General features: G+C 58.0%; 1 protein-coding gene across 1 annotated transcript in view; it reads right to left on the bottom strand.

The window, feature by feature from the left end:
* Positions 1 to 19638, bottom strand: part of EML2 (EMAP like 2) — a gene marked incomplete at its 3' end in the record, with an annotated part of 28442 nt that overhangs the window by 268 nt on the left and 8536 nt on the right. The window contains exons 9-19 of the mRNA XM_026658795.2: positions 19419 to 19553; positions 12638 to 12737; positions 12115 to 12269; positions 11622 to 11747; positions 3346 to 3477; positions 3168 to 3235; positions 2559 to 2647; positions 2070 to 2167; positions 1619 to 1706; positions 800 to 895; positions 11 to 141 (exon numbers count right to left, since the gene is read on the bottom strand). Of these exons, the coding sequence (XP_026514580.1) occupies positions 11 to 141; positions 800 to 895; positions 1619 to 1706; positions 2070 to 2167; positions 2559 to 2647; positions 3168 to 3235; positions 3346 to 3477; positions 11622 to 11747; positions 12115 to 12269; positions 12638 to 12737; positions 19419 to 19553 (1218 nt within the window). The remainder of the gene's footprint in view (positions 1 to 10; positions 142 to 799; positions 896 to 1618; positions 1707 to 2069; positions 2168 to 2558; positions 2648 to 3167; positions 3236 to 3345; positions 3478 to 11621; positions 11748 to 12114; positions 12270 to 12637; positions 12738 to 19418; positions 19554 to 19638) is intronic.

Here is a 19638-nt window from a genome sequence, read left to right as displayed (position 1 = left end):
TGGCACTCACCCGCGGCTGGCAGCAGGGGTAGGAGAACAAGTGCACTTTGCCGAAGTCGTCGGCGGAGGCCAGGAGTTTGCCGTCGTGGGAGCGGCACACGGCGTTGATGTCTGTCCCGTCCGCGCCCTCTGGCCAGATCCCTGCCAGGGCAGCTCAGGTCAGGCCTGAGCATGGGGCCACCCCAGAGCCCCCACTCCTGCTCCCTGACTGAGCCCCATTCACCCCCCAGCCCTGCTCCCCGACCAGCCCCCAGCCCTGCTCCCCACCCAATCCTGCTCCCCGACCAGCCCCCCCAGCCGCACCCACACCCCAGCCCCACTCCCTGACCAGCTCCCTGAGCCCCGCTCCCCGACCTTCTGCCCCACACCCCCAGCCCCCTGCACCACTCCCTAACCAGCCCCCCAAACCCCGCTCCCCGACCTCCCCTCCAGCACAATCCACTTCCCAATCCCAATCCCCAACCAGCCCCCCGAGCCCCGCTCCCCGACCTTCCGCCCCACACTCCCAGCACCGCTCCCCAACCTGCCCCCTAAGCCCTGCTCCCCAACCAGCGACCCCATCCCCACCCACGCCCCTAGCCCCCGCCCCCCCAGCCCCACCCACCCCCTCGCTTCCTGACCAGACCCCCAATCTGCTCCACAACCTTTTACTCACCTGCCACCCCCAGCCCCTACAGCCACCCCCAGCCCTGTTCCCCAAACAGCCCCCCAGTGCAGCGGGACCAGCCACGCCCCACAGCCGGGGTGTGTGTGTCCTGAGTGGGACTGGCCCCCAGCTCCCTGCTGCCCCGGCACTCACCGAAGACCCCGAAGCCCAGCACACAGCTGGCCGTGGCCCACTCCAGGTTGCGCACGGCCCCGGCATTGGGGATCTGCCGGCAGGTGGTGGGGTCCCCTGGAGACAAGGGGGCCGGATGAGCAGGGGACCCTGCCCCACAGAGCAGCCCCAGAGCCCCCGACCCCAACAGCCCAGGATACTCCCCTAGCCGCGGGGGTCTCCCTGTGCCGCCCTGGGGGGGGCAGTCCCATAATCCCCCCATTATGGGGGGGACCAGGGTGCAGCCCTGCCACCAGCCAGCGCCAGGAGTGGAACCCAGGAGTCCTGGGCTCCAGGTCAGCCCTGAGCTGGCTGCACCTTGGGCCCCCCAAGTACCTTCCTGTATTAACCGTTTACTCCCCAGGCTGAGGATGTGGGTGTCTCTGGGCCCCGCAGGGAAATGGGGGGCCCTGGGCTACCCACTGCCGAGATGCCCCACTGGGGACACGGGACTATTTCTCTCCTCCCAGGGGGGAAGAACACGCCTGCCCCTGGTTTGATTTGTCACTGCCACCTTGGGGCCAAAGCATCCCAGCCTTTAAAGGGTGGTGCCCAGCGGGACCCCAGCTCCTGGCATGGTGCCCAGTTGGGCCAAGCTCCTGGTACAGCCTCCAGCGGGGCCCGGCTCCCCAGCCCGATGCCCAGAGCCTGGCACAGCACCCAGGTGGGCCCGGCTCCCCGGCCTGATGCCCAGAGCCTGGCGCGGTGCCCAGCGGGGCCTGGCTCCCCGGCCCGATGCCCAGAGCCCGGCCCGACGCCCAGCGGGACACAGCTCCCCAGCACACCCCAGGCCACACTCACAGTACAGGATCTCGTAGTCCAGAGAGTTGGTGACGAAACAGCTGCTGTCGGCTGCCCAGTCTAGGTGAGTGATGAAACTGGAATGACCCTGTGGGGGAGGGGCAGAGGGGGTTAACGGGGTGGGGGGAGGTGACTGACCCTGGGGGGCAGAGCAGGGGGCTAGCGGGGGGTGTGACCGACCCCAGTGGGAGTATTGACCTGGGGTTCTGGGGGTGCCTGTGCTACAGAGAGAACAAGCGGCTGGTTCCAGAGGGGCCCCGAGAGGCCCCTGACTTGCTCCCCGCCCCCGGCCAGGGCAGCCCTGTGGTGAGCCTCGCAGGGTACAAGCTCGGCAGTGCCCGCCGCTGGCCACCCCCTGTGCTGCAGGGCGAGTGGCTCCGCCAGCCCCATGGGCGCCCCTCCAGCAGAGCCCCGGCGAGGGCCCCTCCTTCCCCGCCCGGCCCCCACCTACCGAGCACTTGCCGACGCGGGTGTACTTCCTGCCGCCCTCGGAGACGCCGTACACGTAGACGAAGTTATCGTGGGAGCCTACGGCCAGGTAGCTGCCATCTGGGGGCACAGAGAGGGGGAGCTGGGCAGAGCCACACGGGCTGGGGAGCAGGGCCTGGGCCAGGGACGGACGTCGGGACGCCCCTCACGGGAGCCAAGGGGCTACTGGAATTGGGGACGGGAAGGGCTGAGGATGCGGGGTCAAGGCAGGCATGACAGGGTCGGCTCCCCCAGCTCTGCCGGTGCCTCTCACTCCCGACCCGCAGCCCCTGCCAGCCCAGCCCTGGGCTCCCCACCCCCAGCTCTGCCGGTGCCCCTCACTCCCGACCCGCAGCCCCTGCCAGCCCAGCCCTGGGCTCCCCCCCAGCTCTGCCGGTGCCCCTCAATCCCGACCCGCGGCCCCTGCTAGCTCAGCTGCAGCTGCCCCCGCAGTGCGCTGGGTGTCCCCTACCTGGCGAGAAGCTGACGACGGAGATGGGCTCGCTGCCGTCCGTGTGGATTGTGACCAGGTCCCGAGTCTCCGTGTCCAGCACCAGCCACCTGGCGGGAAGAACGGGACTGTGGTCCAGGGACCCTGCACCTGCCCAGCATGTCCGATGGGTGACAGATACCTGGGGGGGGGGGGGAAGAAGGGCCTGGCACCCCCTCCCCTCCAATAATCCTTCATCTTGGGGTCTGGCCCTCTGTGGGGCTGGGATCTCGGGAGGGCGGGCGCTCTAGGGTACAGGCCCCCGAGTTGGAGCAGCAGCAGCGCGTCCTGCCCGCAGGCAGCATGGCCGGAGCCGGCTGGCAAACCCCACCCTGGGGGTGCCCAGACACAGCTGCCCAGGGACAGAGGGTCACTACAGCGCCGGTTCCCAGGCCAGGCCTGAACTCTGCCAGGCACTGGGGCTATGCCGGGAGCCACCACCGTCAAGGGGCTGCCAGCTCGGGGGCAGCAGCACGGACCCTGCGCCCTCCCCCACCCCACAGGAACGAGGCTCTGTGCCCCACTCCCCACCTTGCCCTGGGCTCCCCGTAGGGCTGCAGTGCCCCCCCAGGGCCAGCCCCTTCCCCATACCTTCCCGTCACCGTCCCCACCGCCAGCACGGAGCCGTTGGGATGGAAGCCAGCCGAGCGGGCCGCGTCCTGGGGGGCAGAGAGAGACAGGTTCACTCCAGGCCTAGGAGAACTGCAGCCAATGCCCCACCCCCACTCTGTGGGACCCTCCCAGCTGGTGGGGCCCCCAATCCGCTCACCTCGATGGCTTTGCTCCACAGCGGCCGGCGGGTGGCCACGCTCCACAGATGAACCTGCCTGTCCTGGCCGCAGGTCAGGAACTGGTCCAGGCTGGGGTGGGTGGCCAGGCCCCAGAGCTCCTCCGTGTGACCCTGGGGAGAGATGGCCCTGCTGAGTGCCCAGCCCTTCCCACCCAGGGCTCCCTGGGACTCAGCAAGGTGAGCATAATCCCCCTCAGAGATGGGGATAGAACCCAGGAGTCCTGGCCCCCTCCCCTCCCAGAGCTGGATAGAACCCAGGTGTCCTGACTCCTGACCCACAAACCAGGTTGCAACTGTTTTCTATGTGTCCTGTGTATGTCCCTATGGCTGCGACCCCCACCTTGCCCCGCTCCCAAGCGCTCACCCCCACACCCAAGGCCCTCATGAGCCCTCCCCTCCTCCCAGGTGACCATAGAATCACAGAAGTGTAGGGCAGGAAGGGACCTCGAGAGGGCACGTAGTCCAGCCCCCTGCACTCACGGCAGGACCACGTAATAACTCGCCCACCCCTGCCAGCTGCTCGTCCAATCTGCTCTTAAAAACCTCCAGGGACAGAGATTCCAACCCTCCCTGGGCGATTTGTTCCAGGGCTTAGCTGCCCTGACAGGAACTTCTTCCTAATGTCTTACACAAACCGCCCTGGCTGCAGTTTAAGCCCATTGCTTCTTGTCCTGTCCTCAGAGGTTAACGAGAACAATTTTCACCCTCCTCCTTGTAACAACCTTTTATGTACTTGAAACTGCTATCATGTCCCCGCTCAGTCTTCTCTTCTCCAGACTAAACAAACCCAGTTTGTTCAGTCTTCCCTCATAGGTCATGTTTTCTAGACCTTTCATCATGGACTCTCTCCAATTTCTCCACATCTTTCCTGAAATGTGGCGCCCAGAACTGGACACAATACTCCAGCTGAGGCCTAATCAGCGCGGAGTAGAGCGGTTCTCGTGTCTTACTTACAACATTGCTGCTAATACATACCAGAATATTTGCTTTTTTGCAAGTGTTACACTGTTGACACATATTTAGCTTGTGATTCACTAAGGCCCCCAGATCCCTTTCCACAGTACTCCTTCCTAGACAGTCATTGCCCATTTTGTCGGTGTGCAACTGATTGTTCCTTCCTAAGTGGACCACTTTGCATTTGTCCTTATTGAATTTCATCCTATTTCCTTCAGACCATTTCTCCAGTTTGTCCAGATCATTTTGAATTTTCATCCTATCCTCCAAAGCACTCGCAACCCCTCCCAGCTTGGTATCATCCACAAACTTTATAAGTGGACTCTCTATGCCATTATCTACATCATCGATGAAGATATTGAACAGAACCGGGCCCAGAACCGATCCCTGCGGGACCCCGCTCGTTATGTCCTTCCAGCATGACTGTGAACCACCGATAACTACTCTCTGGGAACGATTTTCCAACCAGTTATGCACCCACCTTATAGTAGCTCCATCTAGGTTGCATTTCCCTAGTTTGTTTATGAGGCGGTCATGCGAGACTGTATCAAAAGCCTTACTAAAGTCAAGCTATACCATAGCTACCGCTCTCCTCACCCCCTCCACAAGGCTTGTTACACTGTCAAAGAAAGCTATCCAATTGGTTGGACACAATTTGTTCTTGACAAAGCCATGCTGACGAAGTAGGGGGGTTTCTTGTTTTCTGTGGAGTTTCAATGGTTTGCATGCGGAGGGGGTGGGACTCAGTTTCCCTGGGTGTTACTGGTTTAACGAGGTGAGGGGAGAGGGAGTTTGTTGTTACAGAGGACCGGAGAGGGAACTTGGGACCCCAGCCGATGGCCTGGAGGATGGATACCCCAGCGACTGGTGACCCGGGGGCCCAGCTTAGGAGACGCAGCCGGTTCTGGCCAGTGGGCGGACAATGGGCTGCAGAGTGAGGACCCAGTGACCTAACCAGCCGGTTCCAGCCAGAGGACAGAAGTGAGGAGAGGAGGCCCCGTTTTACGACCCTGTTTACCTGGAGAGAAGACAACGGACAGAGGCGGGGCCTGGGGCCGGTGATATCAGATGCCCAGCTGGGAAGCAGGGGGGCTCTGGGCTGGAGAGGGGGAGCAGGCAGAGCCCACCTGGATGCAGAGAGACTGGGATGTGCTGGGCTGAGGGAGGCCAGGCCTGAGGCCCTGAGAGTTTCCTGTGCTGTGTTCAACTCTCAATAAACCCTCCTGTTTTACGCTGGCTGAGAGTCATTCCGGTCTAGAGAACAGGGTGGCATCAACCCCTTCCGGAGTGGAGGCCCGGGGGGTCCAGAGCGAGTGTACTCCCTAAGGGGGCCCACGGCGAGAGACAGACGTGCTAAGGCTCCGAGAGGTGCGGCTCCAGGAGGTGGAGGGGCCTGACCCCGAGAGAGAGTGGACCCCTGAGAAGGGCTGTCTCACTAACAGGGGCACCCCCCACGGACCGCACGGGGCCAAGAGTGGGCACGATCTGTGAGTCCGTGACAACTTATCACCTTATTATCTTCTAGGTGTTTGCAAATTGATTGATGGATTATTTGCTCCATTCTCGTTCTGGGTACGGACGTTAAGCTGACTGGTCTGTAATTCCCTGGGATGTCTTCATTCCCCTTTCTATCGATGGACACCATATTTGCCCTTTTCCAGTTCTCTGGAATCTCTCCCGTCTTCCATGAGGCTTTGAAGATAATCGCTAATCTCCTCAGTCTGATCATGGAGTATTCTAGGCACCCCCTACCCGCGTTTGCTCCCCACCGCCTGATGCCCTCAAGAACCAGGCTCAGGATGTGGCATGTGACCCCCAGTATCCAGACCCCAAAGCGCAGAGAGCCCCACCCACACCCCGCCAACCAAGAAGGCAGAGGGAGGGGCTGAGCCAGCACAGAGCTCTTCTTTTGGCTGTCAGGGAAGTCTCAGCACCATTTGTCCTGCCCCAGATTCCTACTCCAGGGCATGGCAGGGCATCCTGCATGGGGGGCGGATATGGATATCTGCGCGGGGGTGGATGGATACCTGCTTGGGTGGGGATGGGTACCTGCGGGGGTGGAGGTGGGGATGGATACCTGCAAGGGGGAGAGAGGGGGAAGGGATGGATACCCATGGGGTGCGGGGTGGGGATGGGTACCTGGGGGAGGGGGGAGGAGAGGGGGAGGGGATGGGTACCTGCAAGGGGAAGGGATAGGTATGTTGAAGTTGGAATTTTCTGTAAACATTTAGTATGAATACTGTGTGTGCCTCAGTTTCCCCCTATGCTGCACTGTCACCAAGGGGTCAGGAAAGGGCTGGTTTCTCTTGGTGGTGGCCTAGAGATGCAGGTGTGAATGGCGCCTGGCTGTCTCAGGTTTGGGAGCCCGGGTCAATGGAGAGTCCCCGAAGCCAATAGTCAATCCAATCAGCGGGACACTTGGTACCTAGCAACTAACGACCATGGAGGGCTCCCCCCTCGCAGAAAGTCACCCAGGTTTGAGCAGCTGGGAACAGGAGGGGCCAGGTGGGACGGGCCTGGGAACTTGAACAAAGATGACACGGAGGGACAGGCTAGGAGCGAAGGGGATCACACTGCTCTGCTGGGCTCTGAGCTAACCACAATGGGCTAGGCGGTAACTTTCTTCTCTCGGCTGACCAAACACTTTCTATGCTGGGGTCCAGTCGACTAATACAGCCGGCTGTTTAGACAACACTGGCTGAGCATCCCTGCAGATGCTGAGTGAGGGGCGTTGCTCCCTAAGATTGTACAACTGTCCCTCGGGGTCTGCCTCAGTGGGTCTCGCTGAGTAGATCTCACAGTGGGAAGCACAGGGGCTGGTGGCCCAGGGTCCAGCCTAGGGAGGTGGTGACACCGCGGAGCCTGCTCTGGAGGAAGAGTGAGACCCCCAGGGTGTCTAGCACACTGAAGGGGGCCTCTCCAAAGCTGGGGTGTGACGTTATTGATATAATCTGGGACCATATAGATCATTGTTGCAACCAAGGTCCTGTAGTGGCACCCAAATCTTGTATAAAGGGGGTCAAATGGGGTGTCTAAGACAAGGTTATGGTTTACTGGTTATGATTAGGCTGTCTATATGTGTGTATCAATTTTGTAGTTGAAGTTATGAATATTGGCTCTATACTGTCTGTATTTCAAACTTATGCTATGCTGCTGGGTGACATCCCAGACAAAATGGTGTTAGCTCTGCCTAGCCTACTTGATGGCCCATTAAGGACCATCAGCTATACAATGGACCTATTGAGAGAAGGCAAATATGCCTTGAGACTCAGCAAAGTATGCAGGAACTGGCCCATGTGACTCCAGACTCCATTTTGCTGTAATTTTCCACAGTAAGAACAAAGAGGTGTTCTTACACCTGGAAAAGACTATATAAGGCTGATGCCTCATCTCCATCTTGTCTTCAATCCTGCTTCTTACCTCTGGAGGAACTTTGCTATAAGCTGAAGCTTTGAACAAAGGACTGAGGACCCATCCCAGCGGGGGATGTATTCCAGAGACTTGATTTGAACCTGCAGTTTATTCTAAATCCTGAACCAAGAATTTTGCCATTACTGTATGTAATTGATTCCATTTAACCAATTCTAGCTCTCATCTCTATCTTTTTCCTTTTATGAATAAACCTTTAGATTTTAGATTCTAAAGGATTGGCAACAGCGTGATTTGTGGGTAAGATCTGATTTGTATATTGACCTGGGTCTGGGGCTTGGTCCTTTGAGATCAGGAGAACCTTTTTCTTTTACTGGGGTCTTGGTTTTCATAACCATTTGTCCCCATAACGAGTGGCACTGGTGGTAATACTGGGAAACTGGAGTGTCTAAGGAGATTGCTTGTGAAACTTGCGGTTAGCCAGTGGGGTGAGACCGAAGTCCTCTTAGTCTGGCTGGTTTGGTTTGCCTTAGAGGTGGAAAAACCCCCAGCCTTGGGCTGTAACTGCCCTGTTTGAGCAATTTGTCCTGAGTTGGCACTCTCAGTTGGGTTCCGCCAGAACCGCATCGTCACATGGGGCCAGAGCACCAACCCTGCTGATCCATGACTGGTGGTGGCAGTAGTGGGATGCTGAATACACAAGAAGCCGTTTGCAGTAAGTGACGTGCAGCAGTAAAACAAGGGCAGTTAAAGGAAATGACGTAGAACCATCTCCCTAAGGACATCACAACCCGGGCAGGGAGACAGGGTTAGGCGTTGGGATGCTCAACAAGGAGCAGCTGATTGCACAGCTGGAGAAGGACGATGGGTCCACGAAGCAGGTTCCAGACCCCAAGCGGGTCTGAGAGTGGCCGAGGCAGCAGCTGGGCAGTGACACAGACAGCGGCTGAGGCAGCAGCAGGACGTCCTCGAGACCTGGTTTCCCATCCAGATCTTATGACCTGGCTTCCCACTGACAGATCTGAAGTGGTGGGAGCTGGAGCTGAGAGGGAAGGAGCTGTAGGACCCAGAAGAGCAGGGACTGGAGATGGAGGAGTGAGAGGACCCTCTGAGGAACAAGTGGGAAAGGCCCCGGGATGCCAACTCCACAAGGAGCCTAGATACCACATTGTTGCCCCAGTTTAGTGGTGGTGGTGGTGGGGAGCATGATATAGACGCCGACCTCCCTGCCTTTGCCTGGGCCTGTGATCTGAACCCGGCTGTCTCACCCCTCCCTCAGCCCCAGAGCCATACGGGGGGATGGGGTGGAGACTGGGGACGGTTCAAACAGGCTCCACTGGAATGGACCCTGCGGCATGGAGGAGGTGGTTTCGGGGCGTGCAAAGACACCTACAGAGAAGCTGGAAGAATCTCTCTGCAGCAGGGGCCCCCAGGCTGGAGGAGCCCGATAACCTGGCTGGGTTGGAGCTGTGCAGTAAGATCTGTCCCCACAAGCTTAAACCGTGGCTAGCGGACAGGGAGCCGAAGGATCTGCCCAGTGCTGGCTGGCAGAGGAGGGGGTGGGCAGCAGGGCCGGGTATGGAAAGAGACCCAAAGGGGACTGGCCTGAGCATGGGTCTGGGGAAGGGGAGCCAACAGCAGCATCCCAGGAGGGGGACTCGGGGAAAGCCACAGTTGGGGGAGTATCCGGGGAAGGGGGGGGGGGGGGGGCCCCCCTCCCAGGGGCCCCCCCCCCGCCCTGGGGGTAATATCCGCAGGCGGACAGGGTGTAAGTGGGCCAAATGCCCACGGCTGGTTTGGCCAGGACAGAGGCTGAGTCACACTCCGTCAGCCCAGGCAGGCAGCCTGCAGCGACGTGTGACTGAGCATGGGCAGGAAGCCGTGACCCAGGCAGCCCCTGGGGCACAGACGGGCTCCCACTCCACGTGTCCGGTTGTACCCCCCCGGGCTCAGACACACCCGAGTGGGCGCGGTCGGCGGGGGAGACACTCATGGGGTGGAGAGATGCTGGGACAGAGAGAACCCTGTGCAGCGTGACCCCACCCGACGCTGAAGGGCTGGGACCTGGGGCGAAGGAGCCAAACGTGAAGCCGTTCGCCCTCAGATCCCCGCGGCTCAGGAAGGATTCAGGGGCGGGGCTGGTCCTTAGGGCTCTCCAAGATATCAGGTTTGATGCCCTTGAGGGAATGACTGTGTCGCTCTAAGACAGGATCCAGGCCCAGCTTCTGTAACTGCCAAAGCTCTGAGTCACGCCAGCCAGGTGAGATGCAGCTATCGTGAGGGAGGGGGGATTTTCCCCCTGGCTCAGGACACCTGCCGGTCTGTAACCAGACACCTGGATCCGGTCCCCGCCCAGCTCCACACCGCAGATGTGAGCCACACCCCAGTTCCCAGGAGACCCCCAGCTGAGCCTGGGCACATGCAGGTGGGGCAGGGGGCAGCCAAACCGGTTTGCCTTGTCCACGGGTGAGAGAAGCCCCGGGGAAGGGGGAAGCAGCTGGAAGGCTGTGGCCCGGGAATCCCAGCCCTCCAGAAGTGGGGGGGGGGAGATGAGAGGACTCTGCCCTGGGGGTGAGGGCAACAGGTTACCCCAAGAGGGGAGATGGGCACCTTGCATATGAGCAGCCCTGGGGTTGGGACCCAGGACCAAAGGGAGGCATGCCCATGGGGGGAGGGATAGCTCAGTGATTTGAGCATTGGCCTGCTAAACCTAGGGTTGTGAGTTCAATCCTTGAGGGGACCATTTAGGGAACTGGGGTAAAAATCTGTCTGGGGATTGGTCCTGCTTTGAGCAGGGGGTTGGACTAGATGATCTCCTGAGGTCCCTTCCAACCCTGATATTCTATGATTCTATGATGTTGGGGAGCCTCCTGCATCCTGGCCTCACCAGCCCCTGGGACACCAGAGCCCCTGAGATACGGCTGGGGCAAGGAGTCCCACCCCAGCTGCCCCCGAGACAACTGGCACATGGCGGAACGGGGGTCACTGCTCTTCTTGCTCCCTGGCAGATGAGGGGGGCAGGGAGTGGCAGGACCCCAGGCCAGTTTCAAACCCGAAAGGTCCTGGCAGTGCAGCTACCCAGGGTGGGGGAAGGTGGGGCTGAACTTCCCCAGGTCCCTGGCTGAAGCGATCCCGATCAGTTCGCTCTCGAAGCGGGAAATGATGTGATCAAGTGGGAATTTTCTGCAAACATTTGGTATGAATACTGTGCGTGCCTCAGTTTCCCCCCATGCTGCATTGTCACCGAGTGGGGTGGGAACGGGCTGGTTACTCTCGGTGGAGGCCTAGAGATGCAGGTGTGAATGGTGCTGGGCTGTCTGGGGGCCCTGGTCAATGGAAAGTCCCCGAAGGCAATGCCCAATCCCATCAGCAGGACATTTCCTACCTAGCACCTAATGACCATGGAGGCCCCCCACTGCAGGACCCCAGCCTGCTTTGAGTAGCTGGGAACAAAGGACTGAGAAGAGGCCAGGTGGGACGTCTGGAAACGTGACCAAAGATGACACACAAAGGGGGTCGCACGGCTTGGCCGGGCTTGGGGCTGGTCGGGACGGGCCAGGCTGTAACTTTCTCCTCTCTGCTGACCAAGGACTTTCTACGCTGGGGCCAGTTGCCTAATAACCCTGCCCGTGCCCACGCTGTACAAGTCTCCCTCAGGGTCTGCCTCAGTGGGTCTCGCTGAGCGGAGCTCACAGTGGGGCTGGCGGCCCAGGGGTCCGGCCTAGAGAGGCGGTGAAGCCGCGGGGCCTGCCCCAGAGGAAGAGTGAGACCCCAGGGGTCCGGCGCATTGACGGGGCCTCCCAGAGACTGTTCCAAAGCTGGGGCCAGAGCCCCAACCCTTTGGGTCCGTAATGATGAAGACTTGCATGGGGGTGGGGGACGGCTTGCGTGGGGGGGGAGGGGAACCTCCATGGGAGAGGGGGGAGGGGTACCTGCACCAGGGAGGAGAAGCCAGTGGCCAGCGAGCCCTGCAGCACAGAGTTGCGGGTCGTCCCCACGAAGAGGGTGTCGTCTTTGCCTTCTGCGATGGTGCGCACGGGCCCGAAGCTCTCTGGGACCTGGGGGAGGGGAGGGCACTGAGCCACAGGCATAGCTGGGGATAGAACCCAGGTGTCCTGGCTCCCAGCCCTGCCCCTCCTCCCCGCTCCAACCCACCAGACCCCACTCCCCTCCCAGAGCTCGAGGCAGAACCCAGGAGTCCTGGCTCCCAGCCTCCCTCCACCCAAGCTGGGGAGAGAACCCAGGAGTCCTGGCTCCCAGCCTCCCCCAGCCCAAGCTGGGGAGAGAACCCAGGAGTCCTGGCTCCTGGGATTCTGCCCACCCTCCCTCCTGCCTCGTGGTGCCTGCGTGGCGGCAGAACACTGCACCCCAAAGGGGACCCTTGAGCGGGGGCAGTAGCTGCTCCCCCCCACTGACCCCCCTCACCTCATTCTCCTGCAGCTTCTGGTAGTCGCGCCCCCAGAGCACAACCCGGCGGTCCTTGCCGCCGCCCGAGACGATGGTGCCATTGCGCAGCACACACAGCCCGAAGACGCCACCCTCGTGGGCCCCCAGCACCGCTTGGCTGATCCGGTTCCCCCCTGCCGGCAAGGCCCCCGCCACCGCGGGACCCCCCCGCGGGGACCCCCCACGCGCCCCCCCCTGGAGGCCCCCCCCACTGGGACCCACCACGCCCATGCCCCTGCTGGGCCCCCTCCCCCACCCGTGACCCACGCCCCCCTCCCCCACCCGTGACCCAACGCCCCCCCACCCTTGCAGGGGGAGATGCAGCTGTAATTTAGGGTCCCCAAGGGGTGGTTACAGGGTCACTTGTGCTGCTATGACTCCAGCTCCCACCCGCCCCCCATCCAAATCTTTCTGGTAGCTCCTCCCACATGGAATTCTCCCTCCCCCAGCCAGTCCCCTGTCCTGGGCAGCTCCCACTGCCCCCACCCCTCCCGGCGCTGACCTTTGCCCCAGATGTAGAGGTTGCCCCCAGAGTCCCCGGTGACCACGTCTCCATTCTCGGTGAAGGCCACGCACAGCACGTACTTGGGCTTCTCGTGTTTCTGGGGGAGGAGGAAAACGCAGGCCACCTGTAACTGGCCTCTGCGGGCTTGGGACCGAGTCGGAACTGACCAGCAACGGGTGGGCCCCTCTGCCAAACCCAGCCCTGATGCACGTCTTGTCTCGTGGGAACCGTACCCCACGGAGCAGCCTGGCCAAGCTCAATAAGGGGGCTGTGCTGCCGGTGTAGCTGTCCCTCTAACTAGTGAGCTCAGAGAGGAGCGGGAGCGGAATGCCAAGCTGCCCGAGAACACTCTTCGGTGCAAAGCCCGACCTGTCTAGCTAGGAAACAGCCTGACCCTTCAAAGCACCTGTCATAAACTTACAGCTAAGGGTAGCATAAAATCCTTCCTTTGCCTGTAAAGGGTTAAGAAGCTCAAGTAACCTGGTTGGCACCTGACCAAAAGGACCAATGCGGGGAGAAGATACTTTCAAATCTGTGGGGGAAGGTTTTTGTTTTGTGCTCTCTTTGTGTGTTCTCTCCGGGACAGCGAGGAACCAGGGCAGGGAAAATACATCCCCCAAAGCCGTACTTGAACTAAAGGCCTCTAAGATTACAAATTGTAAGTAATAGGAAGGAAATGCGTTAGATTATCTTTTGTTTTAGCTTGTGAATTTTCCCTGTGCTAAGGGGGAGGTTTATCCCTGTTTTTGTAACTTTAAAGTTTTGCCTAGAGGGGAAATCCTCCGTGTTTTGAATCTTTTTGTTACCCTGTAAAGTTATCTTCCATCCTGACTTTACAGAGGTGATTCTTTTATCTTTTTTTAAATAAACTTCTTTTAGGAACCTGCTTGTTTTTCAGTGTCCTAAAGACCCAGGGGGGTTGATCTGTGCTCACTTTGTAACCAATTGGTTAGGATATTATTCTCAAGCCTCCCCAGGAAAGGGGGTGTAGGGGCTTGGGGGGATATTTTGGGGGAGACAGGGATCCAAGTGACCCTCCCTGAATCTTTGTTTAAATCACTTGGTGGTGGCAGCAGTACTCATCCAAGGACAAGGACAGATTTGTGCCTTGGGGAAGTTTTTAACCTAAGCTGGTAGAAATAAGCTTAGGGGGGGTCTTTCATGCGGGTCCCCACATCTGTACCCCAGAGTTCAGAGTGGGGAGGGAACCCTGACAGCACCCGTATATGAAATGACCTGAATTCTACCTAGAGAATACGAAGAGCGCTCTTTCCGTGATCTAAAATCCCCTTCACTCGTACGAGGTTTAGGAGAAAACCCAGGTAAGGTTACACTTTGATTAACCCGGAAATCCAAAGCTGCCTTCAGAAGGGATGTAGGATGTGGTCTAAGAACTGCTTTGTCTGGGAAGCGCACCATCAATGCATGCAGAACAAGGAGCAATGGTCTCAAGTTGCAGTGGGGGAGGTTTAGGTTGGATATTAGGAAAAACTTTTTCACTAGGAGGCTGGTGAAGCACTGGAATGGGTTACCTAAGGAGGTGGTGGAATCTCCATCCTTAGAGGTTTTTAAGGCCCAGCTTGACAAAGCCCTGGCTGGGATGATTTAGTTGGTGTTGGTCCTGCTTTGAGCAGGGGATTGGACTAGATGATCTCCTGAGGTCTCTTCCAACCCAGATATTCTATGATTCTATGCAGCTCACTGATTCTCCTGGCGTAAGCAATTGCTCGTATAAAGGCTGTCTCGGTAGAAAGATGAAACAGGGAACAACCATAACAGCTCACACGGGGGAGACATGAGCCGAGTTAATACTCAATTCAGCTTCCACGTAGGGACAGGAGGATAAATATTCAATAAACCTTCTACAACGTCCCTCACCAGCTTGTGTGAGAACATGGATTTACCCTGAAGAGGAATATGGACTGATGCAAAAACTGCTAGATGTACTTTCACAGGAGAAAGATAAAAGGGAGTCTAAGCGCAACAGGTATTCTAAGATCAATTGAACATGGGTTGAAACTGGGTCCACATTTCTATTAGCTGCCTGTATAACGAATCTTTCCCATTTAAAGTCATAACTTCTCCTAGTACCAGGTTTTCCAGCACTAATGAGAATTCGCTGGCCCTCAATGGAACATAACCTTTCTAGGTCCCTCAAAGTCCTATCGCCCTGGCTGTTAGATGTATGATTTGAGATCTAGGGATAGGACTCTCCTCTCCTGCTGTCGGAGTAGGTCCGCTGACAACTGCAGCATTGTGTATTTGCCGTTGGCTAAGTGGAGTAGCTTGGGGTACCACTATTGTCCCCATCACGCTGCAGCAATCAAGATCATCCAGGCAGAATCCTGTGTCCTTCTCTCTAGAACTTTGGGAACTGGGGGGAGATGCAGACACAAGACCTTTCCCCCAATCTAAGAGGAACCGATTTGCCAATGATTGTCTGTCCAGACCCGCTCTTGAGCAAAAATGGGGTAATTGCTTATTGAGTCTGGTGGCAAACAGAGCAATGTCCAGAAATCTCCAATCGTTGAAGATACGCCAAAATACTGAATCCTTTAGCGATCAGAGTACTTAGAGAGGTGATAGTCTCTTGTGGGAAGGATCCTGAAAAGGCACGGGATGCATGAGGAAGGCTGCAGGGAGGAAGTGATTTGAATGGGATGGTATAGCCTTCCTTCGCTGTATCTAATGCCATCTGTCCGAGGTGACAGCTGTCCATGCATTGTCAAATTTGGACAGATGGTCTCCAAAACCATAGGTGGGACCTTCTGACTTTGCTTCGAAGCTCTCAACTAACACATCAAACCTGTGTCCTGTTGTTCAATAGGGAAGATGTGACTGAGGAAATCTTTGTTCTCAAAAGGGGTTTGCAGGGTTTCTTTCTGTCTTGGTTCTGAAAAGACATTTGCTGTTGACAGTAAGGCTGTCTCCTCTGATTCGGGCAAGAGGAAGATGGTGAGATTATGTTGCCTGTGATACATGCACTTCAGTGTAGACATTCTCCTTCTATAAGGAGGTAGAAGTTCTTATCTTCCTGTGGATCAAGTCTCTCTCAGTCTTGCCACTGTCTCATCTGTTTTTGCACCAAATATGCCATCCCCTGCAAAGGGTAAGTCCTTTGTTTTATATCAAACGGGACAGAAGATGAACATAACTAAGGATGTCTTCACAGAGCTACTGCAGATGCCACCGAAGCGGAAGTGGTATCGGAGACACGAAATGATCATGCCCTAAGAACATCTTTGGCCTCGTTTTGGCCCTCCTTAATAGGGGCTGATGTTAATTTCCTCTGCCATTCTGGTAAATGTTCAATAGACTTCTGCTCCCATAACTGAAACTGACACCGAGCCATTACGGCTTGGTAGCTAGCTATGCGCGTGTTTAAGGATGCAGGAAGAAAATGATATTTTGCCCAGCGTCTCCAATTTCCCCCCGTCTTTATCCATGGAGGTGGAAAGTTGAAAACCTTGATCTAGACTTTCAAGAGCTGCTGCTATAACCAAACAGTCGGGCTGAGGATGCACATGCAAACAAGAAAATCCCTCATTGGGGATAGGACATAATTTGTGGCCTTTCCAGAAACTGGTTGGCATGAAGATGGTCTGGGCCAAAGGGACTTTGCCAGTTGCCAGAGCCCTTCTACTACAGGCAAGGAGGCTGTAGCCTTGGCAGTAGGTGTGGGACTCAGTTTCCCTGGGTGTTACTGGTTTAATGAGGTGGTGGGAGAGGGCGTTTGTTGTTACAGAGGGCCGGCGAACGGCCTGGAAAATGGATACCCCAGCGACTGGTGACCTGCTGACCAGGAGGCCCAGCTCCATCCGGTTCTGGCCAGTGGGAGGACAATGGGATGTGAAGAGAGGACCCCAGTGACTTGACCAGCTGGTTCCAGCCAGAGGGGAAACAAAGGATGGATGAGAGGAGAGGCTGGGAGGAGAGGAGGCCCGGACAGCCTGTTTACCTGGGACAGAAGACAAAGGACAGAGGCGGGACTTGGGGGACGGTGGTATTGGCTGGCCAACTGGAAGGAGGGGGTCCTGGGCTGGGAGGAGGGAGCAGCCAGAGCCCACCCAGAGGCTGGACAGACCTAGATGTCCTGTGCTGAGGGAAGCCAGGCCTGAGGCCCAGAGAGTTTCCAATGCAGGGTTCAGATGCTCAATAAACCCTCCTGTTTTATGCTGGCTGAGAGTCGCTCCAGTCTAGAGATCAGGGTGGCATTATTCCTTCTGGGAGTGGAGGCCCCGGGAGTCCAGAGTGACTCGACTCCCTGAGGGGGCTCACAGCAAGAAACAGGCGTGCTGAGGGCTCAGAGAGGTGCGGTTCCAGGAGGCAGAGGGGCCTACGGCTTAACCCCCGAAAGAGAATGGATCCCCGAGAAGGACTGTCGCACTGAAGGGGATCCCCCCAGGGACCGTATGGAGCCAAGAGAGAGCACGAGTCCTGTGAGTCCATGACAGTAGGACCCAGAATATTGAAAACTCGATGGGAAGTCTCCTCGAATGCTACTGATGCCATCCTACCAACCAATTTGTCAAACTGAATTGCAGCCTCAGAGGAGACAATGCTGTCGCTACTCCAACGTTGTCAACAGCTGAGCCCCTCTGAGACTGGAGTATGACGTCGCATTCAAGGTCACCCCGTGGAGAACCCTCCTGGGAGTCCTCTTCCGAGAATACCTCCTGGTCTGGGGTGGGGGGGCTGTGACGAAGTGGGGGATTTTCTTAGCGTTTTGCAAGAATACTATGTGTGTCTGATTACCCCGTGTGCTGCGTGTTTAACGAGGTGGTGGGAGAGGGTTTGTTATTGCAAAGGACCAGGTGTGACCTTGCCTAGCAGCCGGGACTCCAGACGATGGCCTGGAGATTGGGGACCCCAGCAACTGCTGACCGGGAGGCCCACCCCAGCTTGGAAGTCAGCTGGTTCTGACCAGTGGGACGACAATGGGCTGAGGAGAGAGGACCTCGGTAGCCAGTTTCAGCCAATGGGGGAACAAAAGATGGAAGAGGAGGCCCAGGCGGCCTGTTTACCTGGGACCGAAGACAAAGGCAGTTGGGGGAGGTGATATAGGATGCTCGGCTGGAAGGAGGGGGCTTCTGGACTGGGAACAGAGAGAGCAGCCGGAGCCCATGGGGATGGAGACAGACCCAGTTGGACTGGGCTGAGGGTTGCTAGGCTACGCTGGCTGAGAGTCACTGCAGGCAGAGAACAGGGTTGCATTATTTCCTCTGGGCGTGGAGGCCCTGGGGATCCAGAGCACGTGGACTCCCGGAGGGGCCCACGGCAGAGACAGGTGTGCTGAGGGCTGTTCCAGGAGGCGGCGGAGCCCAGGGCTTAACCCCCGAGAGTGGGCCCCCAAGAAGTGCTGTCACACTGAAGGGGGTTCCTCCCATACGGAGCTGAGAGAGCCCAGGCCTGTGAGTCTGTGACATGTTCTGTAACTCTGAACCGAATGGCCTAGATCCACAGACTGCTTTCCGGCACCGGAGAGTCCCGCCTTCTAGTCTGGTAAGGGAAGAGAGAGGAGGAGTTGGCCAGTGCGGCCAGGCCATCCAAGGAGACACAGGCCAGTCCTGCCAACTTCCCCAGTAGGACACATCGGCAATCCGGTATTACCTCATGCACAAAAACTTCACTTGGGGAAAGACCATCTCTTCGGCATGAGCACACAATCTCGCTCCCTGTCTGACAGCAGATCCAATCCTGAAGCCGATAGCGTCGGTGAACGCTGCGATGTAGGGATCCTAACCACAGAACGGTGGAGAAAAGGTCTCTCCCGGCGGCCCAGGAAGGGTTCGAGGCAGTGGCGGTAATAACCCCGGAGACCTCTCTCTCGGCACCTCTCGTCTCGGTCTTTTGCCCGGCAGGAAATACAATCCGATTGGATCTGAAGAGGGGTGAGGAGCCAGATGAATTTAAGCCATAACCTTTATCGTTGGCTTTGTCCAACCAGATCCGAAAATCTCTCCTGAGTCTTCAGACTTCGGATCTGTGAAATGAGAGTGATCCGAGGAGCTGCTGGAGACAGGCTGCAGACTGGCCTCTCTCTTCTGGGGAACGGAGAGAGATGCTCCTGAGACGCTCCGAGGATCCATCGGTCGCTTGTCCAGACCCAGGCCAGTGGGGAAGGTACCGAGGTTAAAGCCAGATTCGAGGATGAGCTGGGGCTACAGCCTGGCACCGGAGCCAAACTCCTGTTTCTGATCCGGAGGGTTTCTTGGGTCCGGACATGGTCAGAGCCGATTCCAGTCTCCTATTCTTAGCCTCAGATCCCTTAGAGCTATTGGGTCCCAACGCGTTAGTGACCGAGGCCTCTTGTAACGCAAGAGCCTGCCGTGTGTTCTGCCTCCCGCTCCTGGCACGAGGAGTGAACGTGTTGCACACCTGACAGCCTGCCGGGAAATGATTTTCACGCCAGAATTTCAGGCGCCAGGCGTGGGCGTTAGAAGATGGGAAGACCATGGGACATGATGAACGTTTCTTAAACCCTGCTTCTTCGCAGGGACCTGCCTCGCCCAGCTTGGGGCAAACACCCCCCGGCCTGGGACCAGGGACCTGCCCCCCCAGGCCAGGACCCCCAAGTCCCCATTATCAGGAACTTGACACCCCCCCAAAAAAAATACCCATTACTAGGACACAGGCCTCAGTACCCCCCAACCTCCAACCTTGAGGGCACAGAAACTGAACCCCGTAACGAGGGCAAAGGCCTCCCAACTCCCTCTGGTGCAGCCCTAGTGGCCCCCCCAATTCCCAGCCCCGGCTCAGCTCCCCCGGACCCCCTCACCTCGAAGATGCCCTGCCGTTTGCTCAGGCTGCCCTTGTCCAGGTTCCAGAAGTAGATGTGCGACTTCCCGCAGGTGATGAGCAGCGTCGGCTCCGTGGGATGGAAGGTGGCGGCCAGGACCGATTCGTTTGAGCACTGTGTGGGAGAGAGAGCGTGAGGGGGGGGCGGGTGCCGGGGGAGAGGGGGAACGTGGGGGGAGATCTCGGGGGGGGGGGGGGGG

The sequence above is a fragment of the Terrapene carolina genome, unplaced genomic scaffold (genome assembly GCF_002925995.2).
Source record: "Terrapene carolina triunguis isolate 2854851 unplaced genomic scaffold, T_m_triunguis-2.0 Scaffold517, whole genome shotgun sequence".
In the NCBI taxonomy this organism is placed as follows: domain Eukaryota; kingdom Metazoa; phylum Chordata; order Testudines; family Emydidae; genus Terrapene; species Terrapene triunguis.
This window is presented reverse-complemented; position numbering and strand designations above follow the sequence as displayed.